General features: G+C 42.9%; 1 protein-coding gene across 1 annotated transcript in view; it reads left to right on the top strand.

Moving 5' to 3' along the window:
* The window catches only part of PRRX1 (paired related homeobox 1), a 90,096-nt gene extending 70,316 nt beyond the window's left edge, over window positions 1-19,780 (top strand). Inside the window, exon 4 of the mRNA XM_059674112.1 lies at window positions 18,492-19,780. Coding sequence (XP_059530095.1) covers window positions 18,492-18,528 — 37 coding nt within the window. The 3' untranslated portion in view covers window positions 18,529-19,780. The remainder of the gene's footprint in view (window positions 1-18,491) is intronic.
* The last annotated feature ends 861 nt before the right edge of the window (window positions 19,781-20,641 follow it).

Raw genomic sequence — 20,641 nt, 5'->3', positions numbered from 1 at the left:
AAGAAGAGGGAGAAAGAAAGCATTATGGTCTGGAGCAGCACAGGGACCTGCGTTTCATCAGCCAGGATTTGAGCAGGAGAAGAGGAGGGAGTGGCCTTTCAAGTGGGAAGGTGAAGTGGGATGAAGGCAGAGATACAGGAATGGGGAATTTGTGTTCAGGGACCATGGCTAATGGGATGAAGAGCTAATTTTGAAGCAGAGTGAAAGAAAACACTGGAAACTGAGGTAGAGCCTTCATCTTGCAGGGTACTGTGTGTCAAAGGAGTTTGGACTTTTCCTCAGGCTATAGAGATCCATTGAAAATTATTAAGGAGAAAAAAAGTCAGGCAAAAAAAATTTTTAGCAGAATTATTGTGGTAAAAAATGAAGGCAAATTAGATCAGAACAGGAACTAGAAGCAGAAGAACATAGCGGGGACACACACACAAAAACAACAAAACAACAAAAAGATGAATTGGAAACATCTTGCAAAGAAAGAATCAATAAGACTTCATGGCAAGAAAAAGAGAATAGAGTCCAAGGCAACACTGGTTTCGAACCTGGGGAGTAGGAGAATGAATCACTGACAAAAAATCAACAAAAACAGGAGATGACAATTTCAGTTTTAGATGTATCATTGAATTTGAAAACGGAAATATAAATATCGAATAAGTGAAGATATGAAAGTTGGGCCTGGAACCAAGGACAGAGATAGAAGGCCATTGATAAATAACACTCCACTTTTACCCATCAGTTTCTACACGGCCAGGTACATTTCCATTGCAACTGGCAGAAACCCAATTCAAATTAGGTTGAGATGGTTTAGTTAGGGGATTTATTAGACGGATGGGAGTAGGTCATAGAATGAAAGGAGGAGCTATAGGAATCATGGAAGCTCTAGAACCTCAAGAGCTGGAGATGAGATTTGACACCACAGAACTCTCTGTCTATCTCTCACGTCTACAGGCAGGTTTCCTCCGTGTAGTAGTAGGGGAAGTGCAGATGCGGATGCAGACTGGCATCCATTCAGCTTTGGAAGAAAGATCTGAGAAACAAGCTCCTGTTATAGAAATGCTGGGAGAGAACTCTAGCATCCTGGCTTGGTTGGTGCACACCCATGACCCAAGCACTGTGCCCTGGGGGTGGAGGAGTACTGAGCATCGAAGCAGGGCTACTTGCCTGCATCAGGCACCAGGGTGCACCAGTGCAGCTCCTCTTGTCGCCACCTCTAGTTCTAGTCACTACTGTAGCGCTACTGTAGCACTCAGTCCCCAGGCTATTTCCATCAGCTTTGCAAACAAAACCTCAATGAGCCAATGGATAAATGCTCCCCACGTCCATCTATAGGCACACAACTACAGTCCCCATAGCAGTGGGATCCACCTTGACAACACCTCCCTGTGTTGGTTTTCCCTTTTTACCTTATTACTCCCCTGGCTGCTCATTCCTGTTCCATGGGATCATTATCCAAATAAACTACCGGCATGTCAGCCATTACCACCAATTATAATTTCTATGGGGCCCAGGCTAAGATAAAGCTCTATCCTCTTTTGTCAGAGGCATTCTCACCAAAACTATGTGGATTGAGTAGTGGGACCTTTTCTGCCCAGAAGAGGAAGGAAAGGAAATGTAGGCAGACAAAAATAGCCCAGAGCAAGGAGGAAGAGAGAAAGCACGTTAACTGTACATTGGTTTCCATTTCAACTGGTATTAACTATTTCTTCTTACAAATGTCGGCTGCAATATTTTCAATTAAAACCATACCAACTTCTTTCCTCTTTCCTGTGGAAGAGAGAACTAGAATTTGGACAGTTTACTCATCTTTCTGGGCGCACAGGTACACTTCATTGCCCAGCATCCCTTATAGTTAGATGTGGTCTTGTGACTCATGTCTGGCCAATGGAATGCAAGCCAAAGTGCTATTTGATGATTTCAACCCGGGCTCCTGGCTCCCATTAGAACTCCTCTTTGTTTCTTCCATCTGCCTGACTGATCTGACAACCTCTGATCAAAGTTGGGGGACAAATTTTAAAGACAAAAAAGCAGCAGCCAACCTGGGACCCTGAAAAGTGACGACAGAAAGCAAAGCTGCAACGCTCGCTGACCTGGAACCATATTTGAGTGTTATATGACAGAGAAATAAAGCTGTATTCTTATGAAGCATTGCATGACAACATCTATTTGTTACTGCAACTCATCCCAACCTAATACACCTCCTTTTCTTCTCTCTCTTTTTTGTTCCTTCTTTTCCTCCCTCCCTCCCTCCTTCTTCCTTCCTTCCTTCCTTCCTTCCTTCCTTCCTTCCTTCCTTCCTTCCTTCCTTCCTTCCTTCCTTCATTTTATCCTTCCTTCTATACCACCTGCATGTCAAGATCCTTGTTGTAATTCATAGACTTACAACTCTCAATGACCACACATTCTAATTTTTCCACATTGAGTATTCAAATATTGTAATATTTAGTTGGCATCTTGTGCCCTTTGGGTATTAAAATTAAATGTTATAGCAAATAAATACTTAACACTTTAAATAAATAACACTTTCAATAAATTAATGCCTGACACTCTAGAGTTCCTACAAAATGGCTCAAAATATTGTTGTAGTTATAAAAAGAGAGAATCCTTTTTCTACAGGTCATCTACAAATTGAAGGCATCTGAAAACTATTTTGTGGAGTCTCACATATTTATCTGCTTAGTGTCATTCAGTTCAGCAGAGGTAAAATAAGGCTAGCAAAACTGGACAACTAAAGAAACTCACACATGTGCACAGGAACACATGACCAGAAATGTTCATTGCAGAATGGTTTGCAATAGCAAAATATTGGAAACAAACAAAATGTCCATCAGCTGGAGAATAAATAAATTGGGATATAGTCATTCAATGGAATACGATTCAGAAATTTAAAAAATGAATAAATGAACCATGGCTACTCACATGCACTTTGATATCTCTCAGAAACATAACTTTGAAGGGGAAAAATAAAAAAACAAATTGCAGAAAGATATATGATACTATTTATATAAAATGTGAAGATGCACACTGTTATCATATATTGTTTATGAACATATATGTAATACAAATATAAAAAAGATGCAATAGAAATGAAAACAATTTCAGAGTAATAATTTCAGAAAAAAACATTTCTGAGTGAAATGAAAAGAAAAGAAAAAAAAATGGGTAATGTATACCTTGCAACCTCAGCAGAGGGAGATGTGAGGCCAGGATGGGTGTGTTTGTAACCCTAAACTTTGCCTTAGTCAGGCAGGGAGGAAGTATGTTAAATACATTTTTAAGAAGACTAAAAAAAAAAAGAATCCTGCCTATAATCTAACTCACCCAAACAAACTGAAAAACGTCTACCACAAATATCTCCCGCATTTAACTACTGCACCTGAATTCCTGCCTTCACAGTTTGGGTTTCCAGGGGTCTCCCACTACCTGGGCTGCAGCAGGCACTCGTACCTAGAAGTTATTATTGGCCACTATCATTCCCGAATGGTCCCGAAGGGACAGGAAGAACATAGTTGTGAAGTATGAGCTGTGGCAAAAGTGTGAGTCCCATTGCAGAGCAGACACTGCAGGCACTCTATAGGAGGTTTCTGGGCATCCGGTGATGTAATAAGAAAGCATGGCCCTGTTTCCAGTCCCTGCTTATTGTGTCACTGCACGGTAATCCTGGGAAGTTGCTTATCCCCATGAGTCTTTTTTCTTCTCTTGTAAAATGATACTTAGGCTACAGATCAGAAGTGAGACAACATACCCAAAGCATGAATGAACTACGTGAATCACATCGTGGATTTCCATTTTCTTCCGTACTCTCAAGGGACCACTCAGTCGCAGAGGAAAGAGACCTGGGACATAGGTTCGGAGGCTCAGGCTTCTCTCTGCAGCATTGGAGCAGAAGGGACTCAAAGACAAGGGAAGTGAGGCAGCAAGAGGAGGAAAATGCAGAAAGGAAAAGAAGGAATGTATAGAATGTGCGCAGTGGCCCTGCTCCCCACAAGTAGCACACACATGATGTTTCTCCTGTTGCCTAGCTACTCTTAAACTGGAGGGTTGGTTTTTCCCCCATTTTTTTGCCAGGATACAAAAATGTCCCTCCAAAGTTTAGAAGTCCCCTTCCCCAATAGAAATTCTACAGAACAGTGATGGAAGACCCTTGTCCTTATCCCACTGTACTAAGTTCAGGAACATACCTGGACATTGACCCTTGGAGGTTGAGGGAGATGCCTGAATGTACTGTACTTAACTGTACCCAATAATAATAATACAGTATCTAATCTAATAAAAGACAAACATGCAAATTGGCTATACCTTTGCTATGCCTTAAGCCACGCCCACCAGCCAATCAGAGCGACTATACGCAAATTAACCCAACCAAGATGATGGCCGGCAGCCACGGAGCTGGAGCAAGCAAGAGGCTTGGTTGCCCCAGTGATGGAGGAAGCCAGGCTTACCACCTGCCACGGCTGGCTCTGAGCTCCACTGAAGGCAACAAAGTTTCAATTATAGAAGATAAATAAACCCCAGATACCTGCTTTCAGCTGGCCGTGGCCACGGAGCTGGAGCAAGCAGGAAGTCAAGCTTCCCACCTGCCACAGCCGGCTCTGAGCTCCACTGAAGGCAACAGAATTTCAATTATAGAAGGTAAATAAATCCCAGAATAAAAAAAAAGAAAAAGTAAAAAAGGAGAGGCTGGGAGCTTCCGTCGCCGGGGGGTTTGGCCAGCCTGAAAACTGCCATCAGCCCCTCATGCAAGCTGGCCAAACCTCCATGGGGTGAGGGTCCCCACTGGGGGGGGGGAGGGGCTTGACCAGCCTGCAAACAGCCATCAGCCCCTCACCCAGGCTGGCCAGGCACCCCAGTGGGACCCCCACCCTGATCTGAGACACCCTTCAGGGCAAACCAGCCAGCCCCCTTCAGTGCACCAGGCCTCTATCCTATATAATAAAAGGGTAATATGCAAACTGACCCTAACAGCAGAATGACTGGGAATGACTGGTCACTATGACACACACTGACCACCAGGGGGAAGACGCTCGATGCAGGAGCTGCCCCCTGGTGGTCAGTGCGCTCCCACAGGGGGAGCTCTGCTCAGCCACAAGCCAGGCTGAGGGCTGCCAGTACAGAGGTGGTGGCAGGAGCCGCTCCCGCCTCCTCAGCAGCACTAAGGATGTCCGACTGCAGCTTAGGCCTGCTCCCCGCTGGCAAGTGGACATCCTCCCAGGGCTCCCAGGCTGCCAGAGGGATGTCTGATTGCCAGCTTAGGCCCAATCCCCCTGGGAGCAGGCCTAAGCCAGCAGGTGGTCATCCCCCGAGGGGTCCCAGACTGTGAGAGGGCACAGGCTGGGCAGAGAGATTCCCCCTACCCCCCGAGTGCAAAAATTTTTGTGCACTGGGCCTCTAGTATTGTATAATATATTGTATAACAATAAGTTTGATCATCTTGGCAAATATTCAGACCAGCCTATGCTCAGGCCTGCTCTTGTCTATATAAACCTGAACTGAGCAGCTGAGCTTCCTAAAAGCTGTTAGCCTCATCCACTCAGACACTATAAGCCGTGACTGTGCAGGATCATTGGGTGTGGACATTTGTCCTTCCATCTGTCCTGTTGTGCATCCTGACAGCACTAACTTTCTTCAGGATCCTTTAGAAAAGTGAACCTAGCTTGAAGCAACATCTGTGATCTTTCAGTTAGTCCAAGACCCTGCTGAAATGAAGTCCTGTATAACTTTGCTTCCTAGAAAACAATTAAATGGGTGCTTTTTAAGGGGGTGGCAGGGGTGGGGGGAGAAGAGAGAGAGAATATGTTCCTAAAATAGGATGTATTCATTATGCCCCTTCAAATGGTCAGGATTAGCAAACTGGTAGATTAGAATATTTTAAAGTACATATTCATCTTCATTTTTGGAAGCCTTTTAAAAATTAGGAAATTCACTATGGCAGGACTTCTGCATTCTACTCGATGGTTTTAGCCTCAGGTGGGTAGCTAGAAAATTGAAAATGTCCAAGAGGATTTTTGAGTAAGTTTCGTATTTCTCAACAGAAAAAATAAAAGGAATCTGAGATAGATAATAATATAGTATCACTGGCTATAATTTTTGACTGGCTGAATAACCATAGCCAAAGACTGTCTTTCTTCATTAGCATACTTCAAGACTTTGTGGTAGGTCCACTTTGCTCAATATACTCTATATTTTTTAAAATATATTTTTATTGATTTCAGAGAGGAAGGGAGAGGGAGGAGAGATAGAAACATCAATGATGAGAGAGAATCATTGATTGGCTGCCTCCTGCACACCCCCTACTGGGGATCGAGCCCACAACCCAGGCATGAGCCCTTGGCTGGAATCAAACCTGGGACCCTTCAGTCTGCAGACTGACACTCTATCTACTGAGCCAAACCAGCTAGGACCACTTTGCTCAATATTTTAATCAATTACTTGTGCAAAGGTAAAAAACAAACAATAACCAAAAACCAAAACCCAAAAACTTTATGCTTGTCAAAATTTCAAATGATCCATGCCTTGAGAGAATAGCTAATGTACCTGATAACATGCTTACAGTTCACATGAATGCAAGTCATAGTGTTAAGTAAGGTGTCACCTGATAACACAGAATGACAATTATAAGGAAACCTAGGGTCTTACTTTTAAAAATTAAAATGTAAAAGGATAGATTTCAAACTATGGAATATGAAAGCTAGAAAATAATTTAGATAAAACTACAGACAAATGGTTCTGCTAAAATGTTCTCTGCTAAGAGACACAGGCTCGCTGTAGGGCCTTGCCTGAAATGGGAAGACTTGTATCCTGTACTCTTTCCACTCTTTCCAGATGGAGGCTCACCAATGCGAGTGACAGAAAGGACGTCTACATTTCATTCTAAATTTGAATTAAATATCTATCTGAGGTTAATTTTTAAATACACTTTTCCCACCATCCTTAAGTATTTCCAGTGCTTGAATGGCATGGCACCAATATGAGCAGGATGCCAGCAAGATGCCAGCATCTGGTAGCTAGCTGTTCTTCAGGTGCACGGTAGAAGAGTATATCAGCTCTCAAGTTTCTTTACGGCAAAATCAAACTACAGTGGGGCCTTGACTTACGAGTTTAATTCGTTCCGAGACCGAGTTCGTTAAGGAGCTCGTTAACTCAAATTACTCTGTCAACTCAATGCAAAAAATTGGCCGAGAGACAGCTGGTATCTCAAAAAACTCGTTAGTCGGGACACTAGTAAGTCAAGGCCCCACTGTAAAAAAAAAACACACACACACACCACCAATATATTTTGCTCACTGGGTATTCTTACCACATAGATTTCAGAATAAAACCATTAGCATTGATGAACTTTCCTCATTATGCTTCAGACCCCGACACCGTTTTGAGAGTGGCTTCATGTTGTTGTTGCCCAGCGTGAGCTCTAAAAATTGTCTAACTGCTAAACCTAACACACACACCAGGGGGCCAAGGAAAATAATCTATTTTCCTATTTCCTGTGCCCCATCAGGGTACAAAACATAAAACAAGCCAAAATTCCTCCACAGTGGGCTTGCAGTCTTAAGGAGACTATTATTTTCTATGCAGAAAGTCAAATATTTTTTCCAGAACTAATTTTCTTGCTGACCACATTGAGCATTGAGACATCAGTGAGAGTCTTCTTGGAAAAAACTGAATTGAAGAAGGAATTTGGCTTTGGAAAACAGGAAGTGGGTTTCTGTTGCTGTAGACAGCCAAGAGAGAACAGGAGTTCTAGACCACGTTGTCCATGGTGTGTGAGTAATCTCTAGAGAGAGAGTGACTACTCTTGCTGATGCTTATCTAAACCAAAGCAAGGTTTATCCATTACTCCTCATTTAAGGGCAAAGCTAGGATAATGCCAATGGACTTTCCTGCATTTTTCTGCCTTTTCAAGGAACAGCAGATCAAGTTGGGAAAGACCCATTGAACACTTTTAAGAAACCTTTAGTCCAAACATATTTCATCCATTAGGGTAATGTTTTCCTCAGGCTTGTCCAGGAATAAATCCCAACCTTCTCCCCATAAGATCCCAAAGACACAGCTGATTTGTTTTCAGTTGGGGTAATGAAATGTCTAAATGGGAAACACATGTCCGTTTGGTCGGCAGAGGACATGCTAGGAAGTGTCTTGTTTATGAGGGGGGGCTCAGCAGTAATCTGACAGCGACAGAAAAGACTAAACAAGCAACTAGCAATTAACTCCTAAATAATAGTTCTTCCTGGGAAGACAGTGCATTTTAAATCTATGTAGAACACTCGTTGCCTAATATAAGTTTTAAAAGGCTCTTTATTTCAAAACGGAGGAAGTGCTGTTAAAAACCTTATGTCGTTGTTCCTCCTCTCTTTGTTGGAACACAAATAATTTGACCTGACTGCTCCATCCAAACGCTCATGACCCTGATCACTGCCTGTCCTAGGTAGTGTTTACACATGGAAATTTCTTCCCAGCCTTTCTTTTACACCTTTATAGTTTCTTCTAAATCCTGAATCCCAAGCAAAATAGGCCGAGGAATGAGGAAAATGGGAAGAAAAGTATTATCTCCTGAGAGAATTAAAATTAATAAACAACATAGAGAAGTTGCTGAGTCAAAAGAATCACAGGAAATGGTGACATGTGGTGTGGGAGTTTAAGACAGGCGTTTTTGGACCAGGACAGGAGCACACAGGAGAGATCACAGCCTCGTCAGTCTTGCTTGTAGCTGTTTCCAAGCCAAGTGTTTGCTCGTGACTCTGTGTGCTGCTAATAGTGAGTCATTCTTGGAAATAAAATAAATAATAGCAAGTTTAATCACATGGAATTATACAAATTCTGTGAGTAGAATTTCTAAAAATAGCAGATTTTTGGAAGCAAAATAAGCCTTTAAATTAATAATATTGACATGTGATTTTCATGCACTCCTGTTAACCTTGTTAGAAGATCTAAATGTTATATTATTCAAATATTACCTAATTATGTTTTCTGGTATTTTCCAGTGTTTGAATATTTGCCATAAGGCTATATTCTTTTTAGTAGTACCAGACTTAATATCTATTATTTTTAACAATAAATTCATAATTGATAATCATGTGAATTTATTAAATATTTTAAGACATCCATAGTGATGAGTAAAGAGCATAAAGACTATTGAGAATATTTGAAGAATAATGTGACTTTGAGAATTCCCAAGATTTCCTAGGAATTCTGGTCTCTTGTTTCTAAAGGCGTCGCGAAGGTACAGTCTTTAGGGAAGATGGGAATCTGTTAGGAATTTGGAGCACTAGTCCTAGGTGAATTTAGGAAGAAACATCATTCTAGGATGGAATAATGGGGCCTTGGTGTTCAGTGGCCTACCAAAGAATGGTGAAAATGGTTTGAACTTGGGAATTAGAAGAGCGAGGTATAAGCCTTCCCTCAGAGACTTGCCCTCTAGGTGACCTTGGGCAAGCCACTTGGCAATATGAATATATTGATACTTTACTGGACTGCTGATAAGATCAAATACAATTAGGAATTTCACTTTGTACCCTTTTATGCACTTTAGATTTTTAAAAGAGGTATCAATTCAGACAATTATCTCAAATAATCTCTGCTGAATTTTGCGTGTACATGTATAAAATTGGAAAGAGCAAACACTGGGGTGGCGGGCTTACTGGAAAATTGGTAGGAAGAGCTTTGTGGCTAGTTTCAAGTATTCTGCTCCTGTTCTTTTCCATCTACAAAACAGGATCAGGAAAGGGTGTGGTGAATGGCTGATGGACTCTGAGGTCCTGGAGATGTCTGGTGACTGCCTTCCCCAGGCCCTAGGTTCAGTGGCCTTTCTTTTTTTCAAAACTAAAACATCTTACCAGCCAAACGGGCAAACACAAAAAAATGGATCAGCCAGAACAGAAAATCAAAGGTCAGTTGTGGCCTAAGAATGCCTCGCCACAGTTACTTTAGGTCATTAGGCCACCTTAACTAAGCAATTTTTCCACTGTTTCCAAACTTCAGTCAGTCAAGCACCATATCATACTCCCCATAACATCTGCATAGCATTTGTACCCTTACTTAATATTTTCCTTTAATTCAGTCCATTTTTTTAAAGTAGCCCTGTCCCAAACAATAATAAACATGAAATTTTTGCTTAATGTGCAAATTACATGTCCCCATAGCACATTTGCATAACTATCTACACTAATAAAGGACAAACATGCAAATTGATTGTACCTTCGCTACGTCTTAAGCCATGCCCACCAGCCAATCAGAGCGACTATATGAAAATTACCCTAATCAAGATGGTGGCCGGCAGCCACAGAGCTGGAGCAAGCAGGAGGCTTGGTTGCCCCAATGATGGAGGAAGCCAAGCTTCCCTCCTGCCTGCTCTGGCCAGCTCTGAGCTCCTCTCAAGGTTGCAAAGTTTCAATTATAGAAGGTAAATAAATCCCAGAATAAAAAAAAAAGAACAAAAGGAGAGGCTGGGAGCTTCCGTCGCCGGGGGGGGGCTTGGACAGCCTGAAAACGGCCCTCAGCCCCTCACCCAGACTGGCCAGGCACCCCAGTGGGGACCCCCCACCCTGAAGGGGGTGTGACCAGCCTGCAAACACCCATCAACCCCTCACCCAGACTGGCCAGGCATCCCAGCTGGACCCCCACCCTGATCTGAGACACCCTTCAGGGCAAACCAACTGGCCCCCATCCATGCACCAGGCCTCTATCCTATATAATAAAAGGGTAATATGCAAACTGACCCTAAAAGCAGAAAGACTGGGAATGATTGGTCACTATAACACACACTGACCACCAGGGGGCAGACACGCTCAATGCAGGAGCTGCCCCCTGGTGGTCAGTGCGCTCCCACAGGGGGAGTTCTGCTCAGCCAAAAGCCAGGCTGACGGCTGCCAGTACAGAGGTGGTGGCGGGAGCCTCTCCTGCCTCCTCAGCAGCGCTAAGGATGTCTGACTACAGCTTAGGCCTGCTCCCCCCTGGCAAGTGGACATCCCCCAAGGGCTCCCGGGCTGCCAGAGGGATGTCTGATTGCCAGCTTAGGCCCAATCCCCCCGGGGAGCGGGCCTTAGCCAGCAGGTGGTCATCCCCCGAGGGGTCCCAGACTGTGAGAGGGCACAGGTTGGGCTGAGGGACCCCCACCCCCGAGTGCACAAAATTTTGTGCACTGGGCCTCTAGTCTATATATATAAAAGCCTAATATGCAAATTGTCCCTGCGGGAGTTTGACCAGGAGACTAATCACTCACTGTGACATGCATGACCACCAGGGGGCAGGTTGGAACAAAGGAAGGCCCCGGCCAGCAGCTGGCAGCTGAGGAAGAGAGGTCCCGGGTGGCAGCCAGAAGGCCCCAATTGGCCCTGATCGCTGGCCAGGCCTAGGGACCCTACCCGTGCACGAATTTCGTGCACTGGGCCTCTATTTATATATATCATAACACATTGGTACATAAATATGATACTAAACAAATGCCCATCTCTGTACCATGGAAAACTGTCTCGCCTCCTACTGGACCACCCTTTGGGAAAGACTTATAAAGATCATTTCCACCAAGTTTACTAACAAAGCATAAAGGAAAGGCATCTTTTCTTAAACACATAAAGGGAAACAGACCGAGGCAGTCAGTCACAGGGGACTCCACTCTTAGAAGTGTCCCAGACTTGGTTTAATGCTCTACTATCACCTTGATAATTCTTAATAATTTTTTGGACAAGAAGCCCCATATTTTCATTTTGCACCAGGTGCTGCAAATTATATAGCCAGTCCAGAAGGGAAAAAGGAATATAATAGGGTTGACACTGTAACATGGCTCTGCTGTGACCCTGAAATTTGTTTTTCATCAACAACTTTTTGCAATGAATTGTTAAGCAGTTATTAGCAAAACCACCACCCTAAAACTATATAAGATATTCATGGAAGATTTAAAAAATGCTACATATTTCTTATCTTATATTAGAGCTTATAGTCAGGTTGGGAAATTAAGATGATATTCATTAATCCACTGGATATTCCATAATTAAGAACCAAATTGTATGCTGTGGATAATAATTATAACAGTAGTTTAGAAAAGAGAGGTATCTCTGAGGGCAGGAGCAGTTGGAGGGAACATGAAAAGGAAAGATTTGAGCCATGTAACATATCATATCTAGTTTTATAAATGTCTATGCTAAGCCTGTCTCATAAAACCCTTCACAGACTAGTCCCAACATATCTCCCCAGCCTCTTCATTAATCAGTTTCCTCAAATACAAACTATTCCTAAAATTGACAAAACCCAGGTCCAGGGTATCAATGAAGGCGCATGTACCATGTATTTAGCTACTTAAAAGTTTTGAAGCAAGGTAACAAAGTATTAAATAATACATGTCGTATAATACTGATGTTGATTATCTTACCTTTATAACAATCTGCAAGGCTAGGCCCTAATTTAGCTTTCCTGACTCCTGGGAATTCCACTCTTGCTCATGGTGGAGTGGGGATCACTGGCTCCCAGCCCAGGTCCCAGCCTGCTCCCCTTCCCTCACTAAATCCAGCTCCAGCCCATGTCTGAGGGACCTCATACACACCATGTGGACTCAGCTCACACATCCAAGCTCGTTCATCTCTCTCAATTCTGTGTAGCATGATCTACCTTTGGAAGATGGATTTTGGGACAAGAACTGTGTAGGTCCTCAAGCATATTTGGGGGGCCATTTGGGCAAGGCATTGTGGATACTGGAAAATCAGACTGTGGTCTGCAAAGGGCAGGAGTGGGGAGAGGGGAGAGGAGAGAGTGAGCATGTCCTCTTGCCCATGGACCTCCTGGCCTTGTAACACACAGGCCCTCAAGCAGATATACCCTCTGCTCTCCCTCCCCACCTCCTAATTTCTCCTTTTCCTTAGGAAGTGTTTTCAAGTATCTCTTTGTCTCCATGTCCATCACTCTGTCTGCCTTTCTTCTTCACCTAGGACACCCACACCTACTCCGTTTAGTATCCTATGACCTGGTTCAAATGCTACCCCATCTTCCAAGCTTTGCAAACTCTCTTAGGCACAAAGAGTTTGTTGCTGCTTTGCATTCCTTTGGCATTTTGTTTATGCCTCTATCACAGCCTTTATGACCTTGTATTGGCATCACTGTCTTCCTCCACTAGGCTGGAGTGCTTTGTGCACATTTGTTCTCTTGTATCAACAGAACGCTTGGCGACACATGGCACTTCCTCCTACTAATATGTTTATTGTGGGAATGAATGCATGAAGCATACTCTTGTGGCCCCAAACGTGCCATGCTATGTAAATGTTTATTTATCTTGGAGCAATACCGGTCTCTGAGAGTGGATGTCAGCATGGACATGGCACTATCCCGGTGAGAACTGGAAACACTCATCCAGATGTTCTGCGTCATGTGAATAAAACCCCAGATGACTGACTGAATTTTTCAGTTTTCATCGGAATGATTGGCACGGTGCGTATAGGGCCTTGTGTTATCAGCCCTCGGACCCCCACCGCAGTGGGTTCAAAAAGTGACTCTTGCAGACCCGAACGCTCAGCAAGCTGTTAATGGGATGCAGCGTTCTTCCGCATGTGCTACTCACGGGGAAGCTGACAAGTTTGGTGCCAAAGGTGATTTCAGTTCATCAGTCTTCATTGTCATTAGCAACGAGCACTTATTAGGCACTCACATGTGCAAAGCACATTTTCAAATGGAAGACATCATGACAAACATTAGCGGATGAGAGGTTTTGTGTTTTGTTTTTTTTTAAACCATGGAATCAACTTGCCTGCTGCCTCCCAAGCTACGGTTTGGTGTTTTTTTTTTATAAGAATTCTGCTTAAAGGAAGTTCAAAGCATGTACGACATTTTGATTATTAAAATCCCATTCAGTTCATGGAAGTCTGTTTCCCTCATTTCCCACCCCTTGTTATGTCTTTGTCTTTGATCCCAAACTCTATTTACTGAATGTGCATTTGTTCATTATTTGAAATATTAGGAGTTTTGTTTGTAACATTCTGCCTCTTAGCTTGGTGTGGCTGAGGCGCACTGACAATCGGAAGCCGGAGTTCCACCTTCCCTCTGTCGCTTGGTGATTTGAGAAGTCATTCAACCTCTTAGAAGCTCGGTGTCCTGGCCTGCAATTAGCAATACCTTCCTTACAGAGTTGCTGGGAGGAGGCATGAGAGGCACTCGGAAGACTCCTGAGTAAAACCAGAGTACCAGGGGTCATTATTATTAGCCTTAGTGCATGCACGTGTCAGCTCTCTTCACAAACAAGCTGAGATGGCATCTGAGCAATTGTCCCCTGGGTGTCAGAGGTAACAGCAAGATACTATGTTGATGAAAGCTTAATAAACAGTAATTTTGGTGATGGCTGTGGGTAGGAAACAATGGTAATCTTTTGAGCATAGATGGGCAATTTGAGGCCTGAAATATTCCAGAGCTTTCCAAGGAGATTCCATGACTTTCGATGTCAGCTCCAAAGCCCAGGGTGCTCCTTTTACTGCACTGCCCACCCCCAGCGGTAGTCCTGCCTCATGGAGTTACCAGGTGAGACCTCATTTTTCATGGGCTGTTCCATGGCTGTCACGAGGGAAGAGCTGAAGAGCATCTAGGAAGCAGCTTGGCCATGCGTCCACAAAGCGCTACGCTGGCCCGGCCATGAGGGCGCCCCCGATTGAACCTCAGGCCGAGCACTGCTATCCCCAGGTTGCTGTGATGAAAGGTGGCCAGCCAACAAATACAGAGTTGGCCTCCTTCCTTGAAGCTGTGACGTGGGCAAATGTGCCTGGCTGGCTCTGTCTGAACGCACACATTGGGTCAGCCATTCCCCTCAGCTTCCGGAGAAATTTGACAACGCGGAGATTTTAAAAGGCCCACTTCAGGGGGAGAATAGAGGCGCCCATACCAAACTGACAGACACGACTCAGAAAAGATGCTCCTTAGATGAGAACCAGTCCTGGGGAAGGCCACGTGGCTAAAAGAAGCAGATGTTTGAATTGAACAACAATACCACACGGTGGCTCCAGGGAGAACTGCATGGGGAGGACAAGGTGCCTAACCCAGTTGCCCCAGACGGCGCCTTTCTCCAAGGCTTCGAGAATTTCACAAAAGCAGGTGCAGCTAAAAATCAAAATGTGCTGAAGAGCAGAAATAGCTTCTTACTAAATATTCAAAGAAATATGTTGAACAATTATATCGTATGGGGCTTTCTCTGACGGTCCCCAGGTGGCTAGCAGCTCCCAGCACGGGTGTGTATAGTAATTGCCCACTTGTCTTTCTCACCCAGTAGGTGGTGAGTCCATGGAGGACAGGCCTGTGTCCTTCATCTCTGAAAGGCAGGCTAGTGCGGGGGAAAGAGCTCCTGGGAGACACCGGCCTGTTTCAGAGTTAACGGTGTGACCTTAGGAAAATTAGGAACAGTAGTCCCCCCTTACTCATGGGGATGCATTCCAAGACCCTCAGTGGATGCCTGAAACCACAGATAGCACCAAACCCGATATATATACTATGCTTTTCCCCACACATACCTAACTTCATGTTTATATATTAGGCACAGTGAGAGATTAGCCACAATAACAACAATGATAATATTATACGCTAATAAAAGTTATATGAATGTGGTTTCTCCCTCAAAATACCTGGCATTTTCCATTTAATATTTTTGGACCGCGGTTGACTGCACGTAACTGAAACTTCAGAAAGAAAAACCATGGATAGTGCCCTGATTAGACTCGGTTTCTTAATTGGAAAAGTGGGGAGCAGAAGAAATGCTTCAGAGTCATTGCCAGGAAGATAAGTTCATGGGTGAACAGTGCTGAGTATACAGCAGATACTTAATATTTGTTGAATGTTTGCATCTGCAAACATCTGCTTGTATTTTTTTATTTTAAAACTTGTGATTGCAGTATTTTTGTTTCCAAAAAGAATAAAAAGGAAGTATTTTTTAATTTTCCCTTTCTAGACCATGTTTTCCTTTTGTTATTTTATTTTTTATTTTTTGCCAATCCTCACCTGAGGATATTTTCCCATTAATTTTTAGAGAGTGGAAGGGAGGGAGAGCAGGAGAGGAAGAAAGAAAAAGAGAGAGAAAAAAACATAAATGTGAGAGAGACATATTGATTGGTTGCCCGCACTCGCCCCAGAGCACCAGGGATTGAACCTGCAACCCAGGTATACACCCTTGACCAGGAATCGAACCCAAGACCCTTAAGTGTGTGGGCTGACACTCTAACCACTGAGCAACATCAGCCAGGGCTTGTCCTTTATTCTGACCTTCTCTCCTATCACCCCTTCAGGAAGATACATCTTGTACTGTGTTTATATCATTGTCCTAGCCTACCTTTCTTTTAATCTTTCATTTATTGCATATGTCAATATGCTGCTAAATTTATGACTTGAAAATATTTCCTTAACCTGCAACTCCATCAACCTAATCTTTTCTCTTCCTTCATTTTACTATAAAAATTCTCAAATTAATTTCTCCTCCCATTTCTTCACTGTGAAGATATACTCTAAACTTTCCAAAGTGCTTTAATTACCCACTATACTACAGAAACTAATCATACTCTTGAACATCTCCAATGACATTGTAATCACTACATTTCCTAGACTTTTAAAATCTTATTATTATCATTTTATTTTTAACAAACTTGTTTTTTAAGAATAAAAGTTCTATGTCCTAGATCTAGAGTGAGTCTTCCCAAAGGTCTTTACCCCATGAGCAAGTAGGTGCAAAATACAGGAAAATTATATCACTGTATAATTATGGTACAACTATATCATTGTATAATTCCAAGTGAATTTAAGGATATTCATATTATATAAATTAAAAATGGATAGATGCCCTATTCCAAGGAAGCAGATATCCTAGCCGACTTTCTTTTGAGGTCAAGAAACATTCCTTAGCCGAAACCGGTTTGGCTCAGTGGATAGAGCGTCGGCCTGCGGACTGAAGGGTCCCAGGTTCGATTCTGGTCAAGGGCATGTACCTGGGTTGCAGGCATATCCCCAGTGGGAGATGTGCAGGAGGCAGCTGATCGATGTTTCTCTCTCATCGATGTTTCTAACTCTCTATCTCTCTCCCTTCCTCTCTGTAAAAAATCAATAAAATATATTTTTTTAAAAAAAAAGAAACATTCCTTATAGTGCACCATAAGTAACACTTTATGGTGCATTAGCTTATTTAATTTGAGAAGAAAGCATTTTTTTTCTGATTTGTTCTATAGAAAATTAATTGAGGAGAGACTAATATTTCTTCTTGTTGTGCTATAGTTTCACCCAAGAGACTTGACTCTAGGAGAAGGTGCTCAGGGATCCATTCTTACCTTCTTGCATTTCCATTTTGTAGCAGTCTTGGCTGTTTTTCACCCAGCCAGAGTGGAATCCCTAATGCCAGAGAGGAGAGGAGAACGTGGTACTCTGGAAAGCAGCTTCATGCTAAGGACCTGCCCCGCCTGCCCAAAGCTCTGATGGCCATAAATATACATGGGCGGGGCAGTCTCGGAATCTGGGAAATGAGTTCATATCCCTGGCATGCTCAGAGACAAGGTACATACATACATCAGTGCCTACCTGCTAGACTAGGAGGCAGATCAGAGCCCATGGAAATGGTTTGAAATTTAAGAAAGAAAGCAGTCTTTAGTTACTTATGAAAGAATAGTTAGATAGCAACTATTTATGTATTGATGTGATGTATTTATATACTAACAATAGCATATTAATTAAAAATAGACCCTGAAGCACCAGTGTTTAACACCTTTTAAACTTACTTTTTGTTACCACCTGAGTTTTAAAATCTGTTAAAAAAATAGTTTGTTATTCTGAGCAGTCATGTCCCTCACTCTTGCATTACAGCAAATTATTCAAGATTTTACTATGTCTTCTTGCAGCGGCCGGTTTTATTTTGAAGAGTGGCCCTATTTTCTACAGAAAGATGAGAAAGGGAATGCAAAGGGCACTGGATTCGAATAGGGTGTCCAGCAATCATTCTGACTGTGCCACATCAGAGCTATTTTTGAACTTGATGGGACCATCCAGCTCACCTGCTGTTCAGCCTCTCCTCCTCCCAGATCCCAGAATATCGGGTGACCCCCATGCCCTGTGCCTTTGGTCCTGCATTTTCCTGTCTGTGGGGCTACTCCTCACGTCTCTTTGGGTTGGAACATTACTTGACTCCACATGCCACTTACTCAGTAAAGCCCTTTGCCAAGTTCATCTTTCTTCCTGTGATGTTTTTATTGTGTCTTTATTATTGGTTATATGTTCATGTAATTATTATTAATTTAACAATTATTAATTGCTTATCCTCTGTCCCAGGGGACTGTAGGTAAGCTCCTTGAAGGCAGGGATCATGTCTTATTTATCTTCCTAGAAATGCATGACAAATTCCAGCCTCATAAGCACCTGTTATGGGTTATGCATTGACTGAATACATAAATAGAAGAATTATTGAAGTCTCCTTATGTACAAGGCACCATACTGAATGCTATGTTAATATAAAAAAATAAGTATATGCTCAATAACACTTGATTCATTTATGTGTTCTTATTTCAAAGGGTTTCTCTGCTAAACTGGAAATTACTGGCAGAGTAAAAGCAAATGGAGTTTGACATCTCAGCTAAGTCCAGTGAGGCAGCTTTGGGGTAGTGGAAAGAGAACTCAACTGGGCTCAGAAGCTCTGGTTTCCAGGACCAGCTCAGATGCTGGCTTTATGACTTCAGCCACCTTGAAACATCTCTGAACATCAATGTCTTCATCTGCAAAATGAGGTATTTTGGTTATGTGATCATCAAGATCTTTTCCAGTGGTAACACTTCATGATTCTAAAACACTATGAAATCATCAGAGTTGCCGTCAGACTCACAATCCAGTTTTGCCAAGGAGAACCACGTGTGAATTTCTGGATGGCTAATAACCTTAACTGGACAACATAACTGTTTGCAAGAGAGAATAACAAATTACAATTCCTTTTTTCCATTGTCGAAGGCCAGATGATTGGTTCTGCAAATTATGTACTGTTCTCGTTTTATGCCCAGCTGTGGTTTAGAGGGCAGGAATAAACACACATTTTCCTCCATTTAAATGGAAAATGTGTGCCCAGAAATGTTTTAGAGGGCACAAGTACATGCCCATCCTCTTCAATCTAGATGAAAAATGTGACATAGTTCAGGTTAAACTTCCACCAATGTGCAGAGAATTCACTTCTGGAACCATGAGAAACAGAAAAGAAGAAATAATAACCCTGCACAACTTCAAGCAAATTGGAATTGATATTTGTTGCAGAGCCTGGAGACTTGCCTCTTGGCAGAAGTAGATTTTCCCCAGTTGGTTTCAAAGGTCTAATGATATAACACAACAGCTGGCCTTGTAATTCCTAATAGTCTGCATTTGCCCCTGATATTTACGAGTGACCGTGACAGCACCCCAGCAGGGATCTCGCCAAACCTCAGAAGATAGCCTTGCTCTTTTAAAAAATCATACATTGTCTTGGGCACAGGCACCCATGATTGAAAATTATGGGACTGACAGGGAAGATACACAGGGCAAATAAGAGGAAGGTCTTATCGGCTTAGGACAAAAACTTCCTCAGAACCCAACTTCTTAGTCCATAACAGAGTGGGCTCTTTTCCACTGCCACAAAAGTAGTTGGTATAATGGAAAAACCATGGTCTTTGAGGGGAGGTGGCTCTGGGCTTCACTAGTAGCTCCTCAAATTTACTAGCTAAGTGCTCTTATAGAAATGACTTAATCTCTGTCTGCTTTTCCATCTGTAAAATGGGAACACATTTCTGTCACACGAGTTGTGAAAGAAGTGCTTTGGTGGGTAAAACATGTAGATCAGTGGTTCTCTACCTTCTGGCCCTTTAAATACAGTTCCTCATGTGGTGACCCAACGATAAAATTATTTTCGTTGCTACTTCATAACTGTCATGTTGCTACTGTTATGAATCGTCATGTAAATATCTGGTATGCAGGATGGTCTTAGGTGACCCCTGTGAAAGGGTCGTACGACCGCCAAAGGGGTTGCGACCCACAGGTTGAGAACTGCTGATGTAGATGCTTTATGTGTGCTAGATTACCTAAGTTCTGTGTTGTGAACATGGCAATGAGGGGTTGCTCTCTCCAATAACTTAAAGGTCTCATTCTAAAGCAGAGGATAGAATTTTTAGTCTGACGCGCAGAAACGCTAAGCAGCATTGTTAGGTGACTGTCACCTGCAGGCAGGGGATTGTTGTCCATGCATCTGAGGAAGGAGACTTCGCAGGGCTGGCTCCATGGGCGTGCCTCCTGGGCAGCTGTGGAGGGCCCTGTGCTCAGGAGGGTCCCACTCCTGGTTTTAGTGCTCTGCTGTCGACACCTTGGAATTCTTCACAATCTGTTTAACAAGGGGCCCTGCATTTTCATCTTGCAGGGGCCCCTGCAAAGTATTTAGTCAGTCCTGAGACTTAGGAAGGAAATTCAGCGCTGCATGCATGCTTGCTCAAATTTATGGAAAATAATGTGGAGGCATTACTCTGCTTTATAATGAATACATATTAGCACTTGTGCTTTTGGTTTCAAAGGATAAAGTTCTGAGTTGGTTTTATAGAGACTAAATGGAAGAGGTTCCACATACGTAACTATAGCAAGGATTGGAAGACAAATCAAAGGACAGCAAGAGCATTCACATATAAAAGCTCTCAAGCCAAAAGCATTTTACATCTAG

This window comes from Myotis daubentonii, chromosome 18 (genome assembly GCF_963259705.1).
Source record: "Myotis daubentonii chromosome 18, mMyoDau2.1, whole genome shotgun sequence".
In the NCBI taxonomy this organism is placed as follows: domain Eukaryota; kingdom Metazoa; phylum Chordata; class Mammalia; order Chiroptera; family Vespertilionidae; genus Myotis; species Myotis daubentonii.
The sequence above is the reverse complement of the archived record's forward strand: the minus strand, read 5'-3'. Positions and strand labels throughout refer to the sequence as shown.